The following is a 22,976-nucleotide window of genomic DNA, read 5'->3' on the forward strand; positions in this document are numbered from 1 at the left end:
CTCTAATTTATTTTAACAAACAAAAAAAAAGATTACAAGTTAGACTATTTATTTGAAATTTTGAGCCCCAAAAATTTCTGCAATCGGCTCAAGTACCCCCTCTGCCCCCTCCCCCCCCCATCCCTAAAACCGCCACTGCGGACGGGCGAAATTTTCAGAAAGTTTCAAGAAATTCACGTGAAAGGTATATAAAGGGTTTATTTTTAACTACACTAAAACAAATAAAGTCAATGGAGAAGCATTTTTTATTTCAATTTTACGTTGAATAAAGCTAGAATGTGACTAGAATAGATGTGTCAAGGCTAGAGTGGTGCTAATTACCTCAACTATAGTGGGGGGGGGGTCATTTTTAAAAAGCGAAGACAGGAAAAAAAAAATCAAAATCTAGGAGGCATCATTGCTTCCTCCCTGACCTGATCGTACTGCACCAGTATCTTGCATGTTCTTGCATGCGAATTCTTTTCTTCCATGAAAATATGTTAATTACTATATTCGCTTCGCCAACTGAAATTGACGCTTTTGGATTGAAATATTGTTTTATTTGGATACAACTTTCGTCAAATATGTGGTAAGGTGCTTTATTAAACCGTGGTTTGACCCCTGTAAAATACTTCTCTTCTCCCTAAAAGATTCTCTCAAATATTGGTGAATTTTACTGTTTAGCTACCCTACCCTCCTAAGCAAGATATTCATACATGCAAAACCTTGAACTCAAAGTAAATACATCGTGTCTTGAGTATCCTAAGGGGGAAGTTGACCAATTGTTCTAAGTGGGAGGATGATCAAGTTTCCTACGGGGGAGGACGATCAATTGTCCTAAGGGGGCAAAATAAAAGAGTGCAGTTTTAGGGTACTACTTTTCAAGTTTATTTAGGAGACAGCGGGGGGGGGGGGGTCCTTTGAACCATAGTTGGAGATCATGTACCTACCCTCCTAAGCAGAAAGTCATAAATGCAAAACCTTGAACTCAAAGTAAATCCATAGTGTCTTGAGTTTCCTAAGGGAGGAAGTTGACCAATTGTCCTAAGTGGGAGGATGATCAAAATTCCTAAGTGGGAGATCGATCAATTGTCCTAAGGGGGCAAAATCAAAAGAGTGTGGTTTTAGGATACTACTTTTCAAGTTTATTTGGGAGACCGGGGGGGGGGGTCCTTTGAACCAGATTTGGAGATCATGTACCTACCCTCCATGTAACTACCCTCCTAAGCAAGAAAGTCATACATGCAAAACCTTGAACTCAAAGTAAATCCATCGTGTCTTGAGTGTCCTAAGGGAGGAAGTTGACCAATTGTCCTAAGGGGGGGGGGCTGATCAAGTTTCCTAAGGGGGAGGTCGATCAATTGTCCTAAGGGGGCAAAATAAAAGAGTGCAGTTTTAGGGTACTACTTTTCAAGTTTATTTGGGAGACAGCGGAGGGGGGGGGGGGGGTCCTTTGAACCAGATTTGGAGATCCTGTAAAATCGGCTAAGAAAAATCGAAAATTTATGGACGACCATTAAGAGTAACAGCGACGACATCTAAGCTTAAAAAAAAGATAGTTTGTTCAAGTGGAAAATAAAAAGAAAGAGAGCGAGCTACATAACGTTAAAATTACAATGCAACATCATAACGTAATCTTAAAAGCAGGAAAATACAATTAGAAAGACAAGTTGTACCTGATATGGCTGTGACGCCAGTGTTGCCATCTCCCAAAGAACGACGCCAAAACTCCAAATATCTGATTGACTAGTAAATACGCCATCTTTTAAAGATTCAGGAGACATCCATCGAACCGGTAATAATCCTTTGCCACCTATGGGAAATGACAAAATAATATAAATTATTAGAAATATAATGATTTCATAGCTGTTTGTAAATTTTACATATTTGCCATCAAACAGAAAGAGGGGAATTTCCCTACCGTCAAATGACTGTCTGACAGAATTCCCAGGAGATTTTGAGAAATTCAAGCACAAGTATGGACTTTGACAATATATAATTATATATTCATTGTGACATTAATTATGACTCCTTCTGTAGCATGTGTTTTTGACTGTGTCATAACCAAAATGAAAGGCTTAATTTTAAAAATCAAAATAAATACTATTCGCATTTACTTTATTTCTATTTCCTTTTACTTTCACCGTATTTTAAATTATATTTTGATGTTCCACTTTTTACTTTTACTACAAATTCTAATCAAATCCCAAATTCAAAGCAATATGCTGTGGTTTACACTCTTCTAATTACATCGTGCAACGCTGTACTGTCTGCAGCACTGGTGGTATTTACCTCTTACGCCCTTGCTAAAATGACTTTTTGACTAAACAAGAAAATAAGAGGAAGTTTTAATATCAAGTGACAAAAAAATAAAACTAATATCATAACCAAAATGAAAGGCTTAATTTTAAAAATCAAAATAAATACTATTCGTATTTACTTTATTTCTATCTCCTTTTACTTTCATCGTATTTTAAAGTATATTTTGATTTACTGCATACAATATATTAAATACGTAACCTAACCTAGGTACCTCCCCCCCCCCAAACCCCAAAAACAATAGTTTAAATATCGTAAACGCAATGAAAACTACTCATTAAAACAACCAAAAGGGTGGAAGAAAAAAGAAAAAAGGATAATGGAAATAAAAAGACTAAGGGAGGGGGGGGGAGAGATCGAAGAAAGAATAAATTAGCAGACAAAAATAGGCAAAAAAAGAAGATGTGATATTGAAGAAAATGAGGAGACATCAAAAATAGAACAAATAAGGGAGGAGAATGAAGGAAGACAAGAAAAGGAGATCATAGGGATGGGAGAAAAAAGCAAGGATTCAGAAGGATGACGAAAAGAAGGAGACCAAAGAGAGGAAAGCAAAATTAAAAAAAGACAAAGTGAAAAGAAGGAGCCCAAGGAGAGGGAAGAAAAAGGAAAGGACAATGAAGGAAGAAGAAAATTAAGAGACCAAAGATAGAGAAGAAAAGGAGGGGAGAACGAAGAAAGAGATAAAAAACAAAAGAAAGAGAAGGAATATGGAAGGAGACTGAAGGAAGAACCAAAGGAGATCAAAGAGAGGGAAGCAAAAAGGAAGGATAGATAAAGAAGATGTAAAACAGGAAACCAAAGAACTTTAAGAAACAATTAATTATACAGAAGAAAAATGAAAAAAAGATCAAAAAGGGAAAGTAAAAAATGTAAGAAGAAAGAAAACAGACGCAAACAAATATAAAAGTGATATACCTTTTCTATAATAATCTGTTTCGTAAATATCTCTAGTCATGCCGAAATCGCCAATTTTAACAGTCAAGTTCTCTTCAACCATACAATTTCGGGCAGCCAGGTCACGATGAACATACTTTTTGGCTGATAAATACGCCATACCATCGGCTATTTCAATTGCCATTTTGAGAATAAACTAAAACAGAGGTGATTTTCTTTATTTCTAACACACAGATAAAAAAAAGTTTATAAGAACTTAAATGTCTGGAATTTTTTTTTTGGGTGAGGGGGGGGGGGGAGTTGTGTTATGAAGTGCAAAGAGATGCGATGCACCTATTTTTAACTACTTTAGTAATTAATTACTTAAATTACTTAAAGTAATTAATTAAAGTAATTAATTACTTAAGTATATTAAAAAGAGAAATGATTAAACAATTGTATTTTTAATTTTACATTTAAATTGATAAAGAGAATTTTTTTATTTTAAATATCGAGTAAAGCGCAATAAAAACCAATAAATAGAAAATAAAAATGTATGTTCTATTAGTATTATTACAGGATGAAAAAAAAATCCTCATGTAGTAAATTTACTCGATTGAGGACGTCACCAAAATGAGTTCGTTAAACTCACTAATTTACCGATTGAGTTCGTTAAATTAGTATCAGTTTAAAATTAAAGATATTATATACAGAAATATCAGACACTTATCACTACTCTTAATTTTACCAATTACATTAATTAAATTAATTATTCAAATTATTATACTGGGAAAAATGGCAAGGAATGCCAAACGCTAGAGGCGTGATTTGTCCGGCGAGGACGGTCAAACGGAGGTGTCGAATAAAAATCTAAATTAATCATCCTTCCTTTCCATTATCTGGAAATATCCTCATTTTTATTCTTCATAATTTTTTCAGTAACTCAATTTTTACACCGTAATTTTTTTACACCGTAAAAATTTTTTACACCGTAATTTTTTACACCGTATCTTTAATGAGCCTGAAAAAACACTTCATTCGATTTGGCCATTTAATTAATTTCCATTGGTCAGGGATTACATTATTCCACAGCATCTTATTTAAACTTACCCATAAAGAAAGAAAAACGAGCAAAAATGGGGTTTTTATAGGCCAAATGACGATACTGAAAAAACAAAGCGAATATTTCGAGAGGACAAACGCCTCTCTTCTTCAGCACAAACGCGATTTGTGCAAATCGCGGATATTGGCGAATAACTCGCTTTTATGGTTGTTAGGTAGTTGGTTTTAATTCTTTTAATTTTTGGCTTTTATTGATACATCGTTTCGTTTCGCGCTGAAGAAGAGAGGCGTTTGTCCTCTCGAAATATTCGCTTTGTTTTTTCAGTATCGTCATTTGGCCTATAAAAACCCTATTTTTGCTCGTTTTTCTTTCTTTATGTGATGTCAGGCCAATGTGGCTTAAGAAATTATCTTAAACTTACCCATTAACTCTGGTGGGTAGCTTTTCATCTTTTCTTTTTTAATTTGTTAAGTGAGCATCGGACTTTTAATCTTTCTGTTACTCAGGGATTACATTATTTAACATTTTTTTTTTCAAAATTTAGTACTAACTCTGATTGGTAGCATTTTTTATTGACTGCCTGGTATAGCATTTCCTGGTATACCCGATGTTATACAGGTAAAGGCTTCGGCTAATTACCGAAGTTCAACCAGTCTGACTTCCACATCGATCAAGTATTTTTTTTTTCTAGTATAAAAACATACATCTTTAACGTACGTGAAAATATTTCATTCAATTCGACCATTTGTAATTTCCGTTTGAAAGGGATTACGATATTTCACAGATGCTTATTTAAAATTCCGCACTGACTCTGGTGGGTGACGTTTCCTCTTTTCTTTTTTAATTTGTTAAGTGAGCATTAGACTTAGTCAACATTTCTGTTGCTCATGGATTACATTATTTCACAGTTTTTTTTATTTCAAACTTTCGAATTGACTCTGGTGGATAGCTTTTTTCCCCCGGTATACCCAACGGTCTATGGGTAAAGGCTTTAGCTAGTTACCGAACTTCGGCGAGTTTGATTCTCACATCGACGGCAATTTTTTTCTAGAACTACCTTTCTAGTACTAAACATACCTTTAATGTTGGTGGCCGAAGTGTCGAATCAGAAGCAGTATTATTTTCAGGTCGGAGAGACCTCAGGTAGCTTTTAAGGTCGCCATGGGCCATTAACTCCATCAGTACCAATGTTGGCTGCTTTATGGAGACAACACCAAGCAATTTCACTACGTGGTTGCAAGAAAAAGCTCTGAAATTAGGAAAAGTATTAGTCATAATGCCCGAGTTTTTAATGTACATGTATATACAGTTTACAGAGAAAACTAGCTTTTGAGAGCGGGGGAATTAGAGGAGGGGGCAATTCTTTCTCAAGGGAATTTTTATAATGGATGTTCCGAGAATATTTATATTATTGCAAATTGGAAATAAGAAATTAAATATGTCCAGGCCTTCAACACGCATGTTCACAAAATTCCAGAGAACACTATTTTAGGGCGGGGGGAAATTTATGGGGGCGTGCCATGGGTTTCATAGGGTATATTTTTAGATTGGGCACTTACTGCACTAAGATTGGACTGGTGGCAGGGTTGTCATAGGTTCAGAGAGCCAAATATAGAGAGCTCTGGACCCACTTCAATAAAAAAGAACTTCTCTCGGTAACATTTTGGACCCGAAACTGGGTTTCAAAAAGCTTTAGGGAAGACTGACAGGGGCCCAATTACCGGGACAGGCGTTGAAAATTACCATTTTTCCCCTAATTCCGAAAAAAACGAAAACAAATTAAAAATACCCCACCCTATTTTGTGAAAAGTACCTATTTTTAAAGAACCGATTAAAAAACTGAATAAAAATTGTCCTCCCCCTAAATTACCGCGAATGTACTGGCACTGGCTGCTACTTTTTTTGTTCATTTTGTAAATAACTTTGTCCCATCTATATCATGGCATCGATGCTTCTTTTTAACCATCTTCTTCAGCTGGTTCCGGGCTTCCTTCAGCATCTGATCGGCAGCCAGTTCCTTGGAATCACAAACTTCTTTTTTTGTTTTAGAGATTAAAAGATTTGTCTTAGAATTTTGGAACAGTGGTAATCGGGAAACTCTTCTCTTAAGACAATGCTCTTGAAAATATATTTTACAATCTTCAGGCTGTGGGTTGCTCTGTACTATGTTGCAGCTACTGCAGCAACCATGAATAGCCTGTCTAATTTGTTCAGGCAGTAATACAGTAGCCAATAATAATATATGTCTTGAAAAATACAACTAATTCCATAAGTCTAAATCTAAAACCATTTAATCATAGCTTTTTAGCAGGCTTCAGGAGATCAATCTTAAAGTAAAAATAAAAAAAAGAGACTTTAGGGATCTAGATTCAATTTAGGGACTTATTGACAACCCCGTAGAAGAGCTTCAAATATAAGCCATATAGAGATAGTTGTTTACAACTTAGCAAAGCGTTTTGAAACATTTCATCTTGTAACACCAATCATAGCTTCAAAATTAAATTAAAACATGAATTAAATTATTATTCATGTTTTAATTAAATTACTTAAAACACAACCCAACATTTCATAGGTCCTGGCCCCTCTGATTACTTTTTTTTAGTCTGCTTCAGGGGCAGGAGGGGGTTGGTGACCACCAATTCCCTTCGAGACCTTACCTACCCGATTGGTATCATTCTACAGAACTCAGTAATATCTGAGCCTCTACCTTCATCATAAAAAAAAAGTCAACCCCTTCCCCTCGTCTGGCAACTTACTTCATGACAGAGGCTTCATTTAGGAATTCGATCCTTTCCCTGACACTGGCACCTTCATTTACCGTTTTGATAGCACAACGTAGCTCTTCAACGGGGCCACTTCTTAGCATTCCGGTGATAACACCTTCATAGACCATGCCGAATGAGCCTTGGCCCAGTTCACGAACAAATTTAATGTGCTCACGCGGGACTTCATAGTCATCGGGAATGTACACTAGAATAATATAATTTATTATAATAAGCATTTTATTTTACTCATAAAAATACCGCAGCTGGTTTACAAAAGCGATAAATATTTATCATGTATTTTAAATGAGTTTTAAAACGCAAAAAAATTTATATTGTCACGAGGGAGTTTGTTGAAATTGGAAATAAACACAATATTAAGGTTTTCTGGATGCCTTTAGTTGAATTGAGCATTTTTAACAAAACTTGCAAGATATTCTTTAAGTCAAGTGAGCATTTGGCGAAAACTTGAAATATATTCTTTAGGTTAATGAGAATTTATCAAAACTTGAATGATATTGTTCCGTTTCACTGTCAGTACAATTTCTAGAATTTCGATTTACTGAGGCGCTGATGATACCTTGTTTTTCTCCGGATTTCATTCAACAGTATCCCAGTTATCGTTTTCTGTTATTTTATTACATTATATAAAATATATATATATATATATATATATATATATATATATATATATATATATATAAACTTTTTTAAGTTATTTTGTTTTATTCTGAAATGGTTGACTTCTTCGATTTCAAGTCTTTTATTAGTATTGTGAAAAAGTCAAAATACCGAGAGGCCAAAACTGGCTTCTTCTTACAGAATTTAAGAGCAAAGGCCTATTAAACCAAAGGCCATAATAATTCTTTAGCGGTCAGACTATTGCCACAGTGTCTTCGTGCTGTGTGTGAACGCCATCTTTTAAAGTTTTACTGTTTTCGATTTTTCGCTAGCGCTGTGAATTCTATACTATTAAATATAGGGACTTCTTAAGGTCTTGTATATGTGTAGAGGGATCTTAACTAAGTATATATCCAAAACTAAATATGCTAAGTGTGATGCTTCCTCTAAGGAATCCTACCCAACAGAGAAATTTAGAAAATTGTGACTCGTAAGATTGGCTTTATGGTGACCCCCTTTGATGAGCCTTTTTCGGTAAATTCTCTTATCATTACACTTTTTGCTATCATCCTTATATAAATCAGAAATTCTTAATCAGGGTTCGCAAACCGACCGGTTTCAAAGAGGGTTTACAATAAAAGTTAACGTTATACTACTACTAAAAACTAACTGCAGCACCAAACAGCCAAAACAGAATCCTATTCCAACCCAATTTATTCAAAAGCCTCCCTCTTTAAACCCCCTCGAAATTTTCCCATTTCCCTCAAATCTTCCCTAATGCAATCCTACCATCCCAGTGGGGAACGTCCCGCTTTTCGTTTGACCCTAGACGGTTGGCCGAGAAGGACAATGTTTGGTAATCTGTCATTCTTCATCCGTAGAACGTACCCTAGCCATCTCAATCTACCTCTCTCATTGCCCTAGAAATCGGGATTGAGCAACATTTTTTAGTACAGCTTACTGTTTGAGACACACTTAGTCAGGCGGGTACTCAAAATAGTCTGTAGGCATTTTCTCTGGAAAACATCCAACAAATCCTCCTCTGTTTTTCGGAGTGCCCACGCTTTAGAACCATACTTGACCACTGTCATCACTGTAGCTTCCAATATATAATTAATAAATTAACTTCGTACACCGACAAAAATAAGAACTTACAACATAGGTTATTGAAAAAAAACGTTGAAAGTAATAACATTGAAGTAATAGTGGAAAAAGGAAACTTGAAATGACTTACAATCGGCACTAGCGTATGAAAGGTAATCTGGATTAAACGAGGCGATGTCGTCTTTGGGAATGTCAGATTTCTTCTTCTTCCATCGACATAGAACTTCAAGAAGAATGAACACAATGCCACCTACCACTAAACAGCTAACAATCCATGCCTTATGTTCTGACGGTGGGTCCTATTAAGAAAAGGGTATTCAATAATTAAAACCTAATTCACGAGACCAAACAAGCTAAGCATGAAGAGTAAAAGAAGAAAACGAGACAGATCAAGAGCCAGTGAAAAAAAAATTGTCTTTTCACTACTTTTTAAGAACGGGTATCTTCTATTCTAGTAGGTTCTATTCTTTTCTGTGTTCTATTTTAGTGACTACTTCGTTTCGCTTATAGTTGCTATTAATAAAGGGTCTCTTATAGTCTTTCTATTCTATTGTATTTTATATTATGTACTTTATTCTATTTTAGTTATTGTTTCTAGCTCAGTTATTATGAGTAATCTTCTATTCTAGTCTTTTCTATTCTATGTTCTATTCTTTCTGTGTTCTATTCTTTTCTGTGTTCTATTCTATTCTAGTGATTGTTTCTTTTCTATTCTATTCTAGTTATTATTAGTAATCTTCTATTCTAGTTTTTTATGTTATATTGTCTATTCTTTTCTGTGTTCTATTCCATTCTAGTTATTGTTTCGTTTCTATTCTAATTGCTCTTAAGAACGGGTATCTTCTAGTCTTTTCTATTCTATGGTCTATTCTTTTCTGTGTTTTATTCTATTCTAGATATTCTTAGGAACTGGTATCTTCTATTCTGTTCTTTTCTGTTCTATGTTCTATTCTTTTATGCGTTCTATTCTATTCCAGTTATTGTTTCTATTCTATCCCAGTTATTCTTAGGAACGGGTATCTTTTATTCGTCTTTTCTATTCTGTTCTGTGTTATATTCCATTGTAGTGATTGTTTCTATTCTAGTTATTCTTAAGAATCGTCTATTCTATTCTTTTCTATTCTATGTTCTATTCTTTTCTGTGTTATATTCCATTCTAGTTATTGTTTCGTTTCTATTCTAGTTATTCTTAAGAACGGGTCTCTTCTAGTCTTTTCTATTCTATGGTATATTGTTTTCTGTGTTCTATTTTAGTTATTGTTTCGTTTCTATTCTATTCTAGTTGTTCTTAAGAACGGGTATCTTCTATTCTAGTCTTTTCTATTCTATGTTATATTCTTTTCTGTGTTATATACCATTCTAGTTACTGCTTCGTTTCGATTATAATTGTTCTTAATAGCGGGTCTCTTCTAGTCTTTTCTATTCTATGGTCTATTCTTTTCTGTGGTTTATTATTTTCTAGTTGTTATTAAGAACGGGTATCTTCTAGTCTTTTCTATTCTATGTTCTATTCTTTTCTGTGTTCTATTATATTGTAGTTATTGTTTATATTCTAGTTGTTCTTAAGAACGGGTATCTTCTATTCTAGTCTTTTCTATTCTTTGCTGTGTTCTATTCTATTGTAGTTATTGTTTCTATTCTAGTTGTTCTTAAGAATCGTCTATTCTAGTCTATTCCATTCCAGTTATTGTTTCGTTTCTATTCTATTCTAGTTGTTACTAGTATAGTGTATCTTCTAGTCTAGTTTTTTATGTTATCTTTTATAGTGTTTTATACGTTCTATTCTATTCTAGTGACTGTTTAGTTTCTATTCTAGTTCTTCCTAGTAACGGGTCTCTTCTATTCTTGTCTTGTCTATTATATGTTATATTATTTTCTGTTTTCTATTCTATTCTAGTTATTGTTTTTAAGGGCAGTCTTTTTTTACGGTCCTGTGGACTTTATCTATATTTTTATTCTTTTTCCTGAATTGGCGAGGTTTGAGCGGAAGTCTTGACTGAAATATTGGCATTTTTCGCGTTTTCTCTATCTGTGACTTACCTCGTTTTTCTTCGTTATCCTGCCTTTTCTGATGATTAAACAATATCTGATTCCGATAATCCTTACTTTTGTATAGCAAATATAAATTAATTAATTTTATATATTTTTATTTCCTCCCACTCACGCTCAAGAAACCTTAGAATATGTGCAGAATGATTTAAAATATCCCCCCCCCCTCCACAGGAGGACTCCCCAAATTCCAAAAGCAAACCTCCAAATAGCAATCCAAGCTAAAAGCTCTGACGTTAAGTTAAGTAAATAAAAGTATTCAGCGGTTGTTAAAGTAACATCCAAATTTTGGATATCCTTCTTAAAAAAAATGTATGTTTAAATTGTTTTATATTTATTTAATCCCCCTAATATGCAAATATTCTTAGAACTTGTGTAAAATAGATTAAGGTAGCCCTCAATGTTAGTTCCCATCAAAATAAATAAACCATATCATCCTGTAAGCGGTTCTACTAGAAAAAAGGCATTCAGTGATTGAAGTAACATATAAAATTTTGGTAGCCTTTATTTGTTTATAACAAATCGGTATTTATTTCGTTTCCCCAACCCCTAACACCCAAAATGTTTTAGATAGTGTACAATCAAGAAATAAATAGGCTATACGAGAACATAATCAAGACAATTTTGAACTTGAGGGGGGGGGGGGGTCCAGAAACCCTCCCCTGCGACGTCCCTGCTAGTTACATTCAGCAAATCATAAAGTTAATTATAAAACATCTAAATATTAGTTCTATTTATTGTCTTTTTTTTAACTTCTGATATATATTGGGGCGACTATAAAAGAACCACTTTTTCAAATCATGTGTATCATAAACATACCGCAAAAAATTATGTGCATAAACTTAATTTTTTTTTAGGAACATCCGTTTGTTTAGGGATATGGTTTCTTTTTTTTTAATTTTTTTCGATATTTTCTTTTTTTATTTATTTTATTTTTAATGAGGAGAAACGAAAATTTGCTACCGAGAAAAAATGAAACAGGAAACACCATCTAGTGATATTCACAACATCATAAGGTTAACTATAAAACCTAAAAAAAATTAGTTGAATTTATTATTCTAATATATTTAATTGTTTGCTTAGATTATATTCAGCCAAACATAAACAACCATTTTGCCAAAAATATGTCTATCGATACAAAATACATAAAATTCAACAGACAAAAAAAAAAAAAAGTTTTTTTCAAAAATTCTCTGATCAAAGGCTATAAAACTTGAAATACTAAATACGGTTATATTGTCCTACGTGTCTATCCAGTACGTTTAGGCCTACATATCTATCCCATGAATATGACGTAGCGGAGTGAGAGGGTAATATATGTTTTATTCCCCACTTTAAAAACATAAAGATCACATATAGTAGTAAAAAATATATCATTCTTGAACGGTCTTTAGGGGGAAATCCTCTATCCCCTTGGTGAAACTACATCTTCAACATTAATGTAAGGGCTTAACTAATTTAAGGGCTCTAACAAGCCAAAGTTTACCACTTGGCCCGGGCCTAGGGGCGCAAAAAATTATCACTGAGTGATTTATTTTTAAACACAAACTGGAGAGGTGTGATTTATCGTTAAAGCGCCAGGCGCAATCCACCGCCGCGTTGCCTACTCACAAAAAAGTGATTTCAAAATAGCACAGAAAATCCGTGGCCACTTATAAACTGGCAGATGTCTCCCAAGAATGGCAGCTGAGAGTTCGGCATCACCTCTCTCTTTGATTACTTGTGTTCATCATAGCGTTCAGTTCAGTGCTTCCGCTGTCCCTAAAATTTCGGGGATCTCCCTAAAAACCTCGTAAAAACGGAGCAGCAATAACGCTTGGGCCTAGAAGCGTCAAAGCTTTAAATCAAGCCCTGGGGCTTCAATACAATGGGGCCCAACCTCCTCACCTCGTCAAAAATTTCTTAAGTCGTGCATTTAGCCCCCCACAACTACTACTTTAGCGTTACATTAATACGGATATATTTTTGGCCTGTAAGTACATAGAGAACAGATTAGGCGAAATTTTGAACAAAGGCCAGATTCAGCTAAATTTTGAATAAAAGCTAGATTCAGCGAAATTTTCGATAAAGGCCAGATTCAGCGAAATTTTAAATAAAGGCTAGATTGAAAAATAAAAGTATAGAGGCAAACCTTCGCAGACCGATTTCGCTGTTAACCAGGAGTCAGGCTAAATTTAAGAATGGAATTCTCGTAATTGAAGAAAGGAATAAATAGAAACCAACTGGCGAAAATACGGCCTCTATTCCATATTGCATTTGAATGAATAAGCATGTTGAACTTCACCTTCACACGTGGGATGGGGGACAGAAGGTCCCCCTGCAGATAGGGACCCTCCCCTTTTATAAAAAATAATTTTTTTTTAATTAAAAAATACACAGGAAGATATGTTTTTATGCCACCTTTACAGACACAGGATAACAGGTATAGTAAAAAAGTGTAAAAAAAAAAATAATAACAGGTATAGTAAAAAAATAAAAATAAATGCTCCACGTTGGCTAGAGTTATAGTTTTGCTGTTACTATTTGTATTAATATATATTTACCTATATTACCTGAAAGATTGTGTGACGCTGCTCAAGCCACAATAGTGGCTTAATCAGACGTCACACGTTCTTACCATTTTCTACGTTTGGTTAATAATGTTATTTAAAAAATGTGGTAAGTGCCAGTTAAGTATCATGTAATTATTAGTTGAAAATAAAACCCATCTCAGCTCATCTCGTCTTTACGATAAAAAGGAAAAAATTACTAATCAATGAGAAAAAATAAAAAAGTGTAGAAAATAAAAATCAAAAAGCAGAGAAAACCATGTTTAACCATGTTTTGCAGAAGATATTCACGGCCTCACCGGCAGAAGCATCGAAGTTGAATCCGTACGACCGGATCTTTCCGGCTAAAATTCGAAACCGAACAAAAATTGCGAATATATTCTGTATCGTTTAGGGCACTTATGGCATGTTACCCCATCCGGTAAAAAAAAGACTGAAAAGAGGTGGAAGGGGTGTTGGAGGGAGGTCAGATATTTGTTCTCAGTCACTTTTCGTATGCAAGAGAAGGTGAAGAGAGGGGTTGAGGGTTTCTGTTTCCCTCTTTAAGTGAATACTTACTGTAATCTCCAGCACAAAAATACTGTTTTGTATCCATCATCAGAAAATGAAGTAGCCCACACACGAAGCTTCAATATCCCTGCCTGATCTAATGTGGCATTCAGGTTTACATACTACTCCATAGATATAGCGTGCTACAACAGGGGTAATTCTTTTCGCTAAATTGACAGCGTTTTTGAAATGTAGGACCCAATATGGCAACATAAGGGCAAGCAGAAGCGAGGGGGTGAGGGGGGCGGCGAAGAAATTCCATTTTAATTATTACAATTATAAATGACTTATCTCACGTTTTTTTTGCATGCAGGAGGGGATGGAGAGAGGATATCTATTTTCTTCTTTATATGAATAAAAACTGAATACTTACTGTAATCTCCAGCTCAAAAAATAATGTTTTGTATCCATCACCAGACAATGAAGTGGGCCATAAGCGGAACTTCCATATTCCTGCTTGATCTACTGTGACAACATGCGACTCTTGTAAGTCCTCATTACGCTCTTTGACGGGTATACATTCAGTATGAGTGAAACCGGGTGGGTGTTTAACTTCAATGTTGTAAGAGACAATGAGGCCGTTGGGGTTCTTAGGTCGCATCCATTTAATAATAACAGTTCTAGTGCCATTAGTATCGACAACGATTTGGACGGTTGTGTTGTCTATGCTGTCAGCATCCTCTGCAAAACAAATACTTATTGTTTTTATTATGATAATATTAAGTAAACAATTATAAATAAATATTTTAAAATTTGAGTAAAATAAATGTTAAATATTAAATAAGTCAAAATTTTTCAATTTAAAATAAATTAGAACTGATATTATTAACTATTCTGTAAAGTAAATATTTTAATATATTATAGTCTTTGATAATTATTATTGTTTATTTATTATTATATTTATTTATTATTAAATGTGTTATTACATCTATGATAAAACAAATTTTTTCAACATAAATGTCAGCTAGAATCGATACGTCAGCAACATCTATTTCAATAATATGACATTTTTTCCAAGTATGGGGGAAGAAATTTTTACCCTCCTCCACATTTAAAAATAAAGTTCCCTCTCTCCCCATTGAATCTAAATCTGGTATACAATTGAAATGGAAACACAAAATAAAGGGTAAATTTTTCCATAGTTTATAAACTATTTTCAATAATTAAAAAAATTTTTACTAATTTTTGACTTTTTCGGGGGAGGGGGTTTACTAATTTTTGACTCAGTTTTCGACTAATTATACTGATTTTTACTTAGATTTTACTAATTTTCGACTTATTTTCGACTCGGTCAAAAATTTCGGGGGGGTTCAATTTTTACTTGGAATTTTTTTTGGAATTGGAATTTTCTTGGAAAATTTTTACTGAGAAATTTTACATGACCGCTAGAAATTTTTTACGTTAACATAAAAACATGGAATTTTAGGCCAAAACTGTCATGACTTTTAAACTGTTTGAAAACTAACCGATTTCTGTAAATATTCAAAAGCCAGAGCATTATTTGAAAGTTTGAAAGTTTAGCAAAATTCTTGATTTCCGCAGAAAATTCGGCATAAATCAGTTAGCCATTCGGTAAAATTTACAAAGATCGCCCCCCCCCAATAAAATGAGCCTCAGGACGCCCCTGCCCGTAACTATAAATCCTTTTGCTCATTACTATATATCAAATATAGCTAAATTCCGGCTCGCTAGCCACACGCGACTCTATATTTTGCCCATTATTGCAAGTTTTGCCCGTAATTTTCATACTTTTCACAAATTACAAGATATACCATATTCAAATACGTGTTGGCGAGTCAACCACAAATCAATATTTTGCCCATTATTGCAAATTTTGCCCATAATTTTGTAGGAAATAAATTCAAGACTGACTTTACAAAAGACAGATTATTGTTTTTTCGTTAGATTTGCAGTGTCGCAGGAGAAATGGAATGTTTAGAACTTCAAGGGGATAAAAGTCTTCGAATGCATCAGAAATCAGAAATCAGAAATCAACACAATCTGCAAGTGCATTTTGAAAATAAATGCCACAATCAAAGTACCACACTGTAAGAAAAGCTGCTTGCAAAATACAACATATTGTTGCGAGTCAATTTTTTCAATAATGAAGTTTATAAAATCAAAGCAACGTTCACAGCTAGGGTTGCCACTGCTAGTGATTTATCACCATTTCTAGTGATTTTTTACATTGCGTAAACAAAAAGTCACTAAATTTACACATAAATCACTATATTAATGAAGAAAATCACTAAATTAACCAGAAAATAACTAAAATCTAGTGATTATTTCTGTCACGGGGCGGCAACCCTGTTCACAACTTTGCAGCACAATATTCTATTGTGAGTAAATTTTTCAAACAATGAAGTTTATAAAATGAAAGCACCGTCCACAACTTAGCAACACAACATATTGTTGCGAGTTAATTTTTCCAATAATCAAGTTTATAAAATCGAATTACCGTTCATAACTCACAAATGCGCATTTAACGGAATTAATTCATACCGTGCTAACGAACTTTGAACCGGATTTTAGAAAATTCACAGCCAAGTTACAAACACGCCTGCCATCTGCCAGTAAACAATAGCTGTCATGTAACAAAATCTAAATACAGTTGTGTATTTGTTGGAAGACGTACTCAAGAAATTAAAATTCAATAACAGCTGACATCTGATAATTTTTTGATAGATTATTGGAATGCGGCTGCACCTTTAGTGAAGCTTGGCCATCTATGTTATATGTTTTCATTTTATTTTTAATTACATTTGGAAAGACAGTGTTGTAAAAAATAAAATATTTACTATTTGGACTTGCAAAGGTAATACAGATAAAAAGCTAGCGGTTTTTATCTCACCTCTGGGTTTAGTTCTAACAGTCTCATACTGCGCTATACTGCATTGTGCTTCACTTGAACCTCTATTCACGGCATTCTTGTATTCTTCGTCGCCTCGACAAGCACGAACAGTTACACGGTAATTACCAAAATGAATTAAATTCTTAATATCTAAAGATGTACCATTGATGCGAGCTTCATATTCTTGAACTTCACCTGGAAGAATATACTAGAATTGCTAGCCGTCTTACAACGAACACTACTACAACTAACAACTCACTGCAGCACCAAGCAGCACCCCAAGACTAACACGGCTGCAAACGCTCCTCTTCCGCCCCATTCTATTCAAAGTCCCCTCCCAAAAGTTTTAGCCCCTCCCAATGAATTGAAATTTACTCTAAATTCTCCCTTATGGAAAATGAAATGAAGAAGATAGAAATTTTTAGTGATTTTAAAGGAAAGTTGAAAGAAAAATTATTCAGTAAATATGAGTTTTAGCTTTATTTGTTTTGGAGGAGAATTGATCTAAATTAAGTTATAATAATTTGTTGGTTGGTGAGTCTGACCCAACAGTATGGACAAAAAGATTTATAGCAGAAAGAACAAAATGTTGTATGAAAGAAAAAACTCCTATTTTGCGCTTATCTACTATTATTATGAACGTTTAGCAGGATACAGCATTTCAATTAATTATGGATAATAGTCTTCTATATTCTCCTTTTTTCTACAGACACAAAAAGTTATTTTTGGCAAAACCAGTTTCAAGCAACATGCAGTAGAATCTTAGGATTCTAGTATTAGAAGAAATGGTACTCTATCCAAAAACGACTTTCTCAAGCTATAGAAATTCTGCTACTTCTATGTATTGTTTTTTTTTTTTTTTTTTTTTTTACGACTTCGTATAGAAGGGATTATCGTAGCAAATTATTATTTGGCTCATTCAGTTGGAAATTGTAAGTTGTAATGCCTGTTTTAAGAGTCAAACATGAAGGGATTGAAATAACATTCGATTTTCTACAAAAAAAAAATGTATTTTTGGTTATTTAAGTACTTTAAAGAGGATGGCCCCCCCCCCCATAATGCCCCCATAGCATTATTATTTTATACATATTTTTTTTATTATTATAGTGAATTTAACGGATGTTATAGGTCTGTGTTTCTTTTTTAACTGATTCACCCCAAGTCAACTGTTTACTTTTGGGTGAATCATATTGATTTTGGTACTTAAATTGCTGCTAAAATTAAATTAATATATCAGTATCAATGACCCCCCCTCCCCCTATTCAGAGACCTTATCGTTTGGCTACAGATGTATGGCCAAATCAACCCATCTTTGGCAATCTGCCAATCTCATCTACTAAACGTGGCGCCATCTTAATATTTCTTCAATTGTAGTCCTAAAAAATATGATTGAACCACATTTTCTTATTATTTGGTAAATACATTGGTTTCATGACGTCACATCCTTACCATAAACTTTGGTCACGAGTGCCTTAGTTATGACTATCATTGACGTTTTATCCCCCCCCCCCTCCTTTAAAGAAAATCTCCCAATCCTTCCAAATACAAGAGTCAATGCTCGTAGAGCTCCAAATACCCAACTGGACCTGTGTCCTCAAATGTTGACCATAAGGTGCAAAAACTTTTTGTCCCCTATTTTGTTTCCCATTTTAATAATTGTTTTGGCTTTTTGTTTTATGTTTATCCCTAACATCTGTTTTATCACTGTAATTTTTTTGACGTGCTTATGCTAGCTTTTGTGCTATTTTAGTCAATAAATCATACTCATATTCATCATTTGAAAATTCCTCTGGAATTCCAGGGAGCTCTTCTTGTTAGAACGAACTGTTAGACGGTGATTACCAAATTACTTTATTTCATGATTGCCTCTAAAAGTATCAATAACTCGGCCCCATTCCACCTATTTTTGAACTTCACCTTAAATACACTATAATTATCATTTATAATTATTATACTATATTTTAATATTTTTTGTTATTCATAAATTTGCGGCGCCACGTGTTATTAAGTATTTGATTTGCTGTAAGTCTTTTATTGAGGTTTTAGATGACTGTTGAGTCTTCTTTTCAACGAGTCAACAGAGAAACTTTTAGGAATAACTTCCTCAGGAAGATCACTCCAGATCAGAGTGCAACGTCGAATGAAGCATTTCTTCAAATACTCTTTTCTTGGCTTGCCAGCCTCAAGATAATTAGACCAAGATGCGCGCCTTCGTGTTGGTCTTGTTGGTTGGACAATAAGAGGGGGAGGGGGGCAAATACGAGAAAGTTCTAGAGAAGGAGGTGAAGTTATGGACTTGTAGAAAACAGCCATTGACTCTACATCAAACCTCTCACTAACAGACCGAAGAGTCGCTGGAAACCACTGAACCTGCCCTATTAGCCCTAGTCTGGATCTTGTGGAGTGGTGTCAACCACTCCAGCACACGGCATACAGCAGGCATCCATACTCGACGATGGGTGAAATATAGTATATACTATACACTACATATTCCAACTATCCTTGAATTTCCCCTTTAAATATGCTCATAACTATGTGATGATCACTATTGGGGGTTAGACCCCTTCTTTCATCCAAGGAGGGCAGATTGGATAGGAAGGCCGTCTTTGTTGACTGGGTTTTCTACGGTTGAGCTAGGTAGGGTACTTGGAGTTGGAATTGCACAACTTGTTATCTCTTGGCTTCTCTGCCGTTTTATTTTTACTTTTACATGGGATGTCAAATAGACAAATACAAGTTTGCTTTTTACTTTTGTGTTTCCACAGTTCGGTGAGTAATGAGTGTGAGTCCATTTAAGGGACTACTACAGACAAATCACTGCAACACCAAGCCACCTGATACCAACATCCATGCACACTCCTCCTTTGCCCCAACTTATTCAAAGCTTCACGCTTTACCACCTTTCATGAAGTTATAAATCAATTTTTTCCTTTCATCTGTTCAAAGTATCCCCCTTTATTCCCACCCATGCATTTCCTTTCCCCATTGAATCCTTTCTTTTAAATTGTCCCCAGTACATTTGAGGACATTCTGTCAAATAGATTTCCAAAGCATACACTGTTTGGCAATGTACCATTCCTAATCTGTAGATCGATTCCTAATCACGTTAACCTTTTCTTCATTATAGGCATAAAAAGTGAGGTCAGGCCACAACTTTCGGTACAGATTTTTGTTTTGTGCACGTTCAGTCAACTGAGTACCAAAGACTATCTCAAGGCAATCCCTCTGAAAAATCATTTAACAATCCCCCCCCCCTCAGTCTTTCTATACCAAAGGGAATGTAACTAATATAGTTTTTTAAAAATTTTTTATTCCTGTTGTTATTTAGGTATAAATACGTGAAACTATATCAATTCCTCTGTACATCATTTAAACAAACCCCAACAGACTTTAACAATCTAAGGAACAATAAAGTAAATATTAGATAATATATAGATAACAAATTTGTGAATTCAGTCAACCTAAGAGAATCCCTAGAAATTTCTCTGGAAAGCATTTAGCAAACCTTCCTTAACCTTTCAAGAAATCCGGGAAATTCTACCTCTACTGCAATTCCACTGCACTCTGGTTGAAGGTGGTAAGGTGAGCGCCATAAATTTATCCGTCCCAGGTGCTCTGTTTGGCATACCTAATTTCCCCATACCATAACTTTCATGTCCAACAACTTTACTAATCACCGCAGGAGCTCCTGAAATTCTCGCAGCTTGACCCTCGATTGATTTAGTGTTGATAAAAAGACAACTAGTACTTTAATTGCATAGTTCTGTCGACAAAAAAAAGAAGACAAAATGAAGGTGCGGTGTTCGCAAGAATTTCAAATATCTCCTCACAATCTAGTAAAATTGGTGCCATCTCTTATGAACGACAGATTCTCACAATAAATTTATTTCTAGAGGGGAAACGTTAGTAAGCCTTTTATTAATCTAGTAGTAAAGTTATTCTCTCAAAACAGGCACATAATAACACATATTTTGATGAATATGATGAATATTCAAATATTTTATACCATTTTCTTTTTCGCTCGTAAAAAAAAACCTGAATTGAATTAAAATCAAACGTCTGTGGCCTGAGGTTAAACGTCGCTGGCTCTGATGCTTATTCATCGTCTGTGGCCTGACGATCATCGTCTGTGGCCATCAAACGTCTGTGGCCTCAGGTTAAACGTCGCTGGCTCTGATGCTTATTCTGTGAACCTGAATTAAAATCAAACGCCCGAAATGCCTATCATGTCCACTTATGAGAGGATTTAAGAGACTTCATTGAGAGACTTTCAATGAGAGGCTTCTCCAGCCTCGTCTTCATCGGTGTAATAACAGTAATAAGGATTCAACATCTTATACAGCTTATACATAATTTGCGGAGAAAAAATTTCGCCTTGTCACAATTCATGTATTAGACCCCGCCCCCCTCTTCTTTATTACCCTTTATTAGTAATAGCGGGTAACAAAGACGATTAGGATATCACAACATAAATCTTGTAAAAAATTGTCAACACTCCAATTAATCATGTCCATTTCGCAAGCTCTGTAGTCGTATGAATTGCCAACTTACAAAGTTTTTTTTAAAACTAGGCACAGAGTCAGTAAGTTTCCTTCATCGGTCATTGCTTCAATACTAAGATTACTAAGAAAAATAAGACAATCTTCCTCTTTAGGACTCGCACTTTTCACACTCAAGACCGTATCCAGGGGAAGGAGGGTTTTACCCCCCCCCCCAAAAAAATAAAAGTTTGTCCGACTCGTAAAAACGTAACAAGAAGGAACATTAACAAATTTTCCATGCGTTTTTTGTACCCCCCCCCCTCCGAAAAAAAACCTGGATACGTTCTTTGTTCACACTATTCAACAAATTAAGATACATATTGCCATTCTTCGTCAAAACTGAGCGTATAACACACAGGACTTGTAAGGCTTTGTATGTAATGTATGGCAACACAATCCTTTGTGTTGCCAAGACCGAAGTCCTAGCTTGGGGTGAGAATCAGTGGCGTGACTCTCCAAGCTCAGCCACCTGGGGTGTGGACGCACCTCAGGCCTTTGAGGCCTGAGCCTCTATCCTGTTGGGTCGGCCCCACCATAAATTACAAATTATTCGCCGATTAAGATGGGGCTTTATGGCAAATTTTTGCGAAAATTAAAACAACTTTCAACACTAGCTTGGCTGGGGTAACCTATATTGAGCTTATAAAAAAAAACTCAGCGCGTATTTTTTATTCATGGCTGTCAGAAAAAAAAGCCAGATTGAACTACAAAACTCGAAGATTAAAATAAATTTATGAAATGAATACTCTTTAACTAGTTAATGAGACATTTTAATGACATGAAATGTTTCATTTTATTCTAATGAGATGGGATCATAGTTTTAATGATATGAAAATCTAAATGTCTTTTCTTCAAAGTTCATTTACTTTTTTTCCAACAGTAATTTAAACTTAGGATGCAAGATCCCTCTCCCACAATTTCTGCTCCCATATATAAAGTTTCCTATTCTTTTTCCATTTTTAGTCTTCTTTAATTATATTATAATAATAAATATTATGTAATAATATATACATATATATAATCATTTCTACTGTCCTTGTCAAACATAGTAACCGACAAACTCCTGTGAAAACTGAAAAGATAAATCTGTATTTATGTTTTAATCGATGTCTTCTTTTGAAGCTTTATAATATTTCTTGTATAGAACAATAGAAGAAATCTTCACATTTCGTCGGGAAATTATGAAAAAAAAAAAAAAAAAAAAAAAGAACGAGGTGAATTACACAACAAATTAATATAAGAATATTATTCAGAGGAATTGTCTAAAGATGATTTTGGTTACTTGTTTGACCGGAAAATTATGAAAAAAAAAATCGGGAAGAGGTAGCTCCGGTAGCTCTAAAGGGAGTTCATTTACTTCTCGTCTATATCGGTGCAAGGCTCGACGAGCTCGACCATATGTATATATGGTATGCCTTACCTTCAAACCTTGTAATAATATCATTTAATATGGTGTATTCAACTATTGCTTGCAACTTTTCATCATTAGAATGTCAACCTCCGATTGCCAATAAAGAGAGTAAAATAAGATATAAATCTCCCGGTAGTGGCATCTCTATCAGATGGAATCTAACTTTTGGTGCTGCCACCAAAATGATTAAATCGGGAAACGGTTGTTCGTGTAGCCTCTAGCCTCTCTCTTCCTTTTATCCCACACTTATACAGATTTGAATTCAAATTCCCGTAGAGCTGGGCCAATTAAGGTAATTAATT

The 22,976-nt window shown here is 34.6% G+C and overlaps 1 protein-coding gene across 1 annotated transcript in view; it reads right to left on the bottom strand.

Annotated features, from left to right (window-relative positions):
- The window catches only part of LOC148943083 (insulin-like peptide receptor), a 208,940-nt gene that overhangs the window by 13,528 nt on the left and 172,436 nt on the right, over nucleotides 1-22,976 (bottom strand). Inside the window, exons 16-22 of the mRNA XM_089102431.1 lie at nucleotides 16,723-16,917; nucleotides 14,245-14,552; nucleotides 8,855-9,023; nucleotides 6,994-7,207; nucleotides 5,315-5,486; nucleotides 3,217-3,391; nucleotides 1,656-1,792 (exon numbers count right to left, since the gene is read on the bottom strand). Of these exons, the coding sequence (XP_088958557.1) occupies nucleotides 1,656-1,792; nucleotides 3,217-3,391; nucleotides 5,315-5,486; nucleotides 6,994-7,207; nucleotides 8,855-9,023; nucleotides 14,245-14,552; nucleotides 16,723-16,917 (1,370 nt within the window). The remainder of the gene's footprint in view (nucleotides 1-1,655; nucleotides 1,793-3,216; nucleotides 3,392-5,314; nucleotides 5,487-6,993; nucleotides 7,208-8,854; nucleotides 9,024-14,244; nucleotides 14,553-16,722; nucleotides 16,918-22,976) is intronic.

Source organism: Artemia sp. Qi Xiang Cuo, chromosome 16 (assembly GCF_049724085.1).
Source record: "Artemia sp. Qi Xiang Cuo chromosome 16, ASM4972408v1, whole genome shotgun sequence".
Lineage (NCBI taxonomy): Eukaryota > Metazoa > Arthropoda > Branchiopoda > Anostraca > Artemiidae > Artemia > Artemia sp. Qi Xiang Cuo.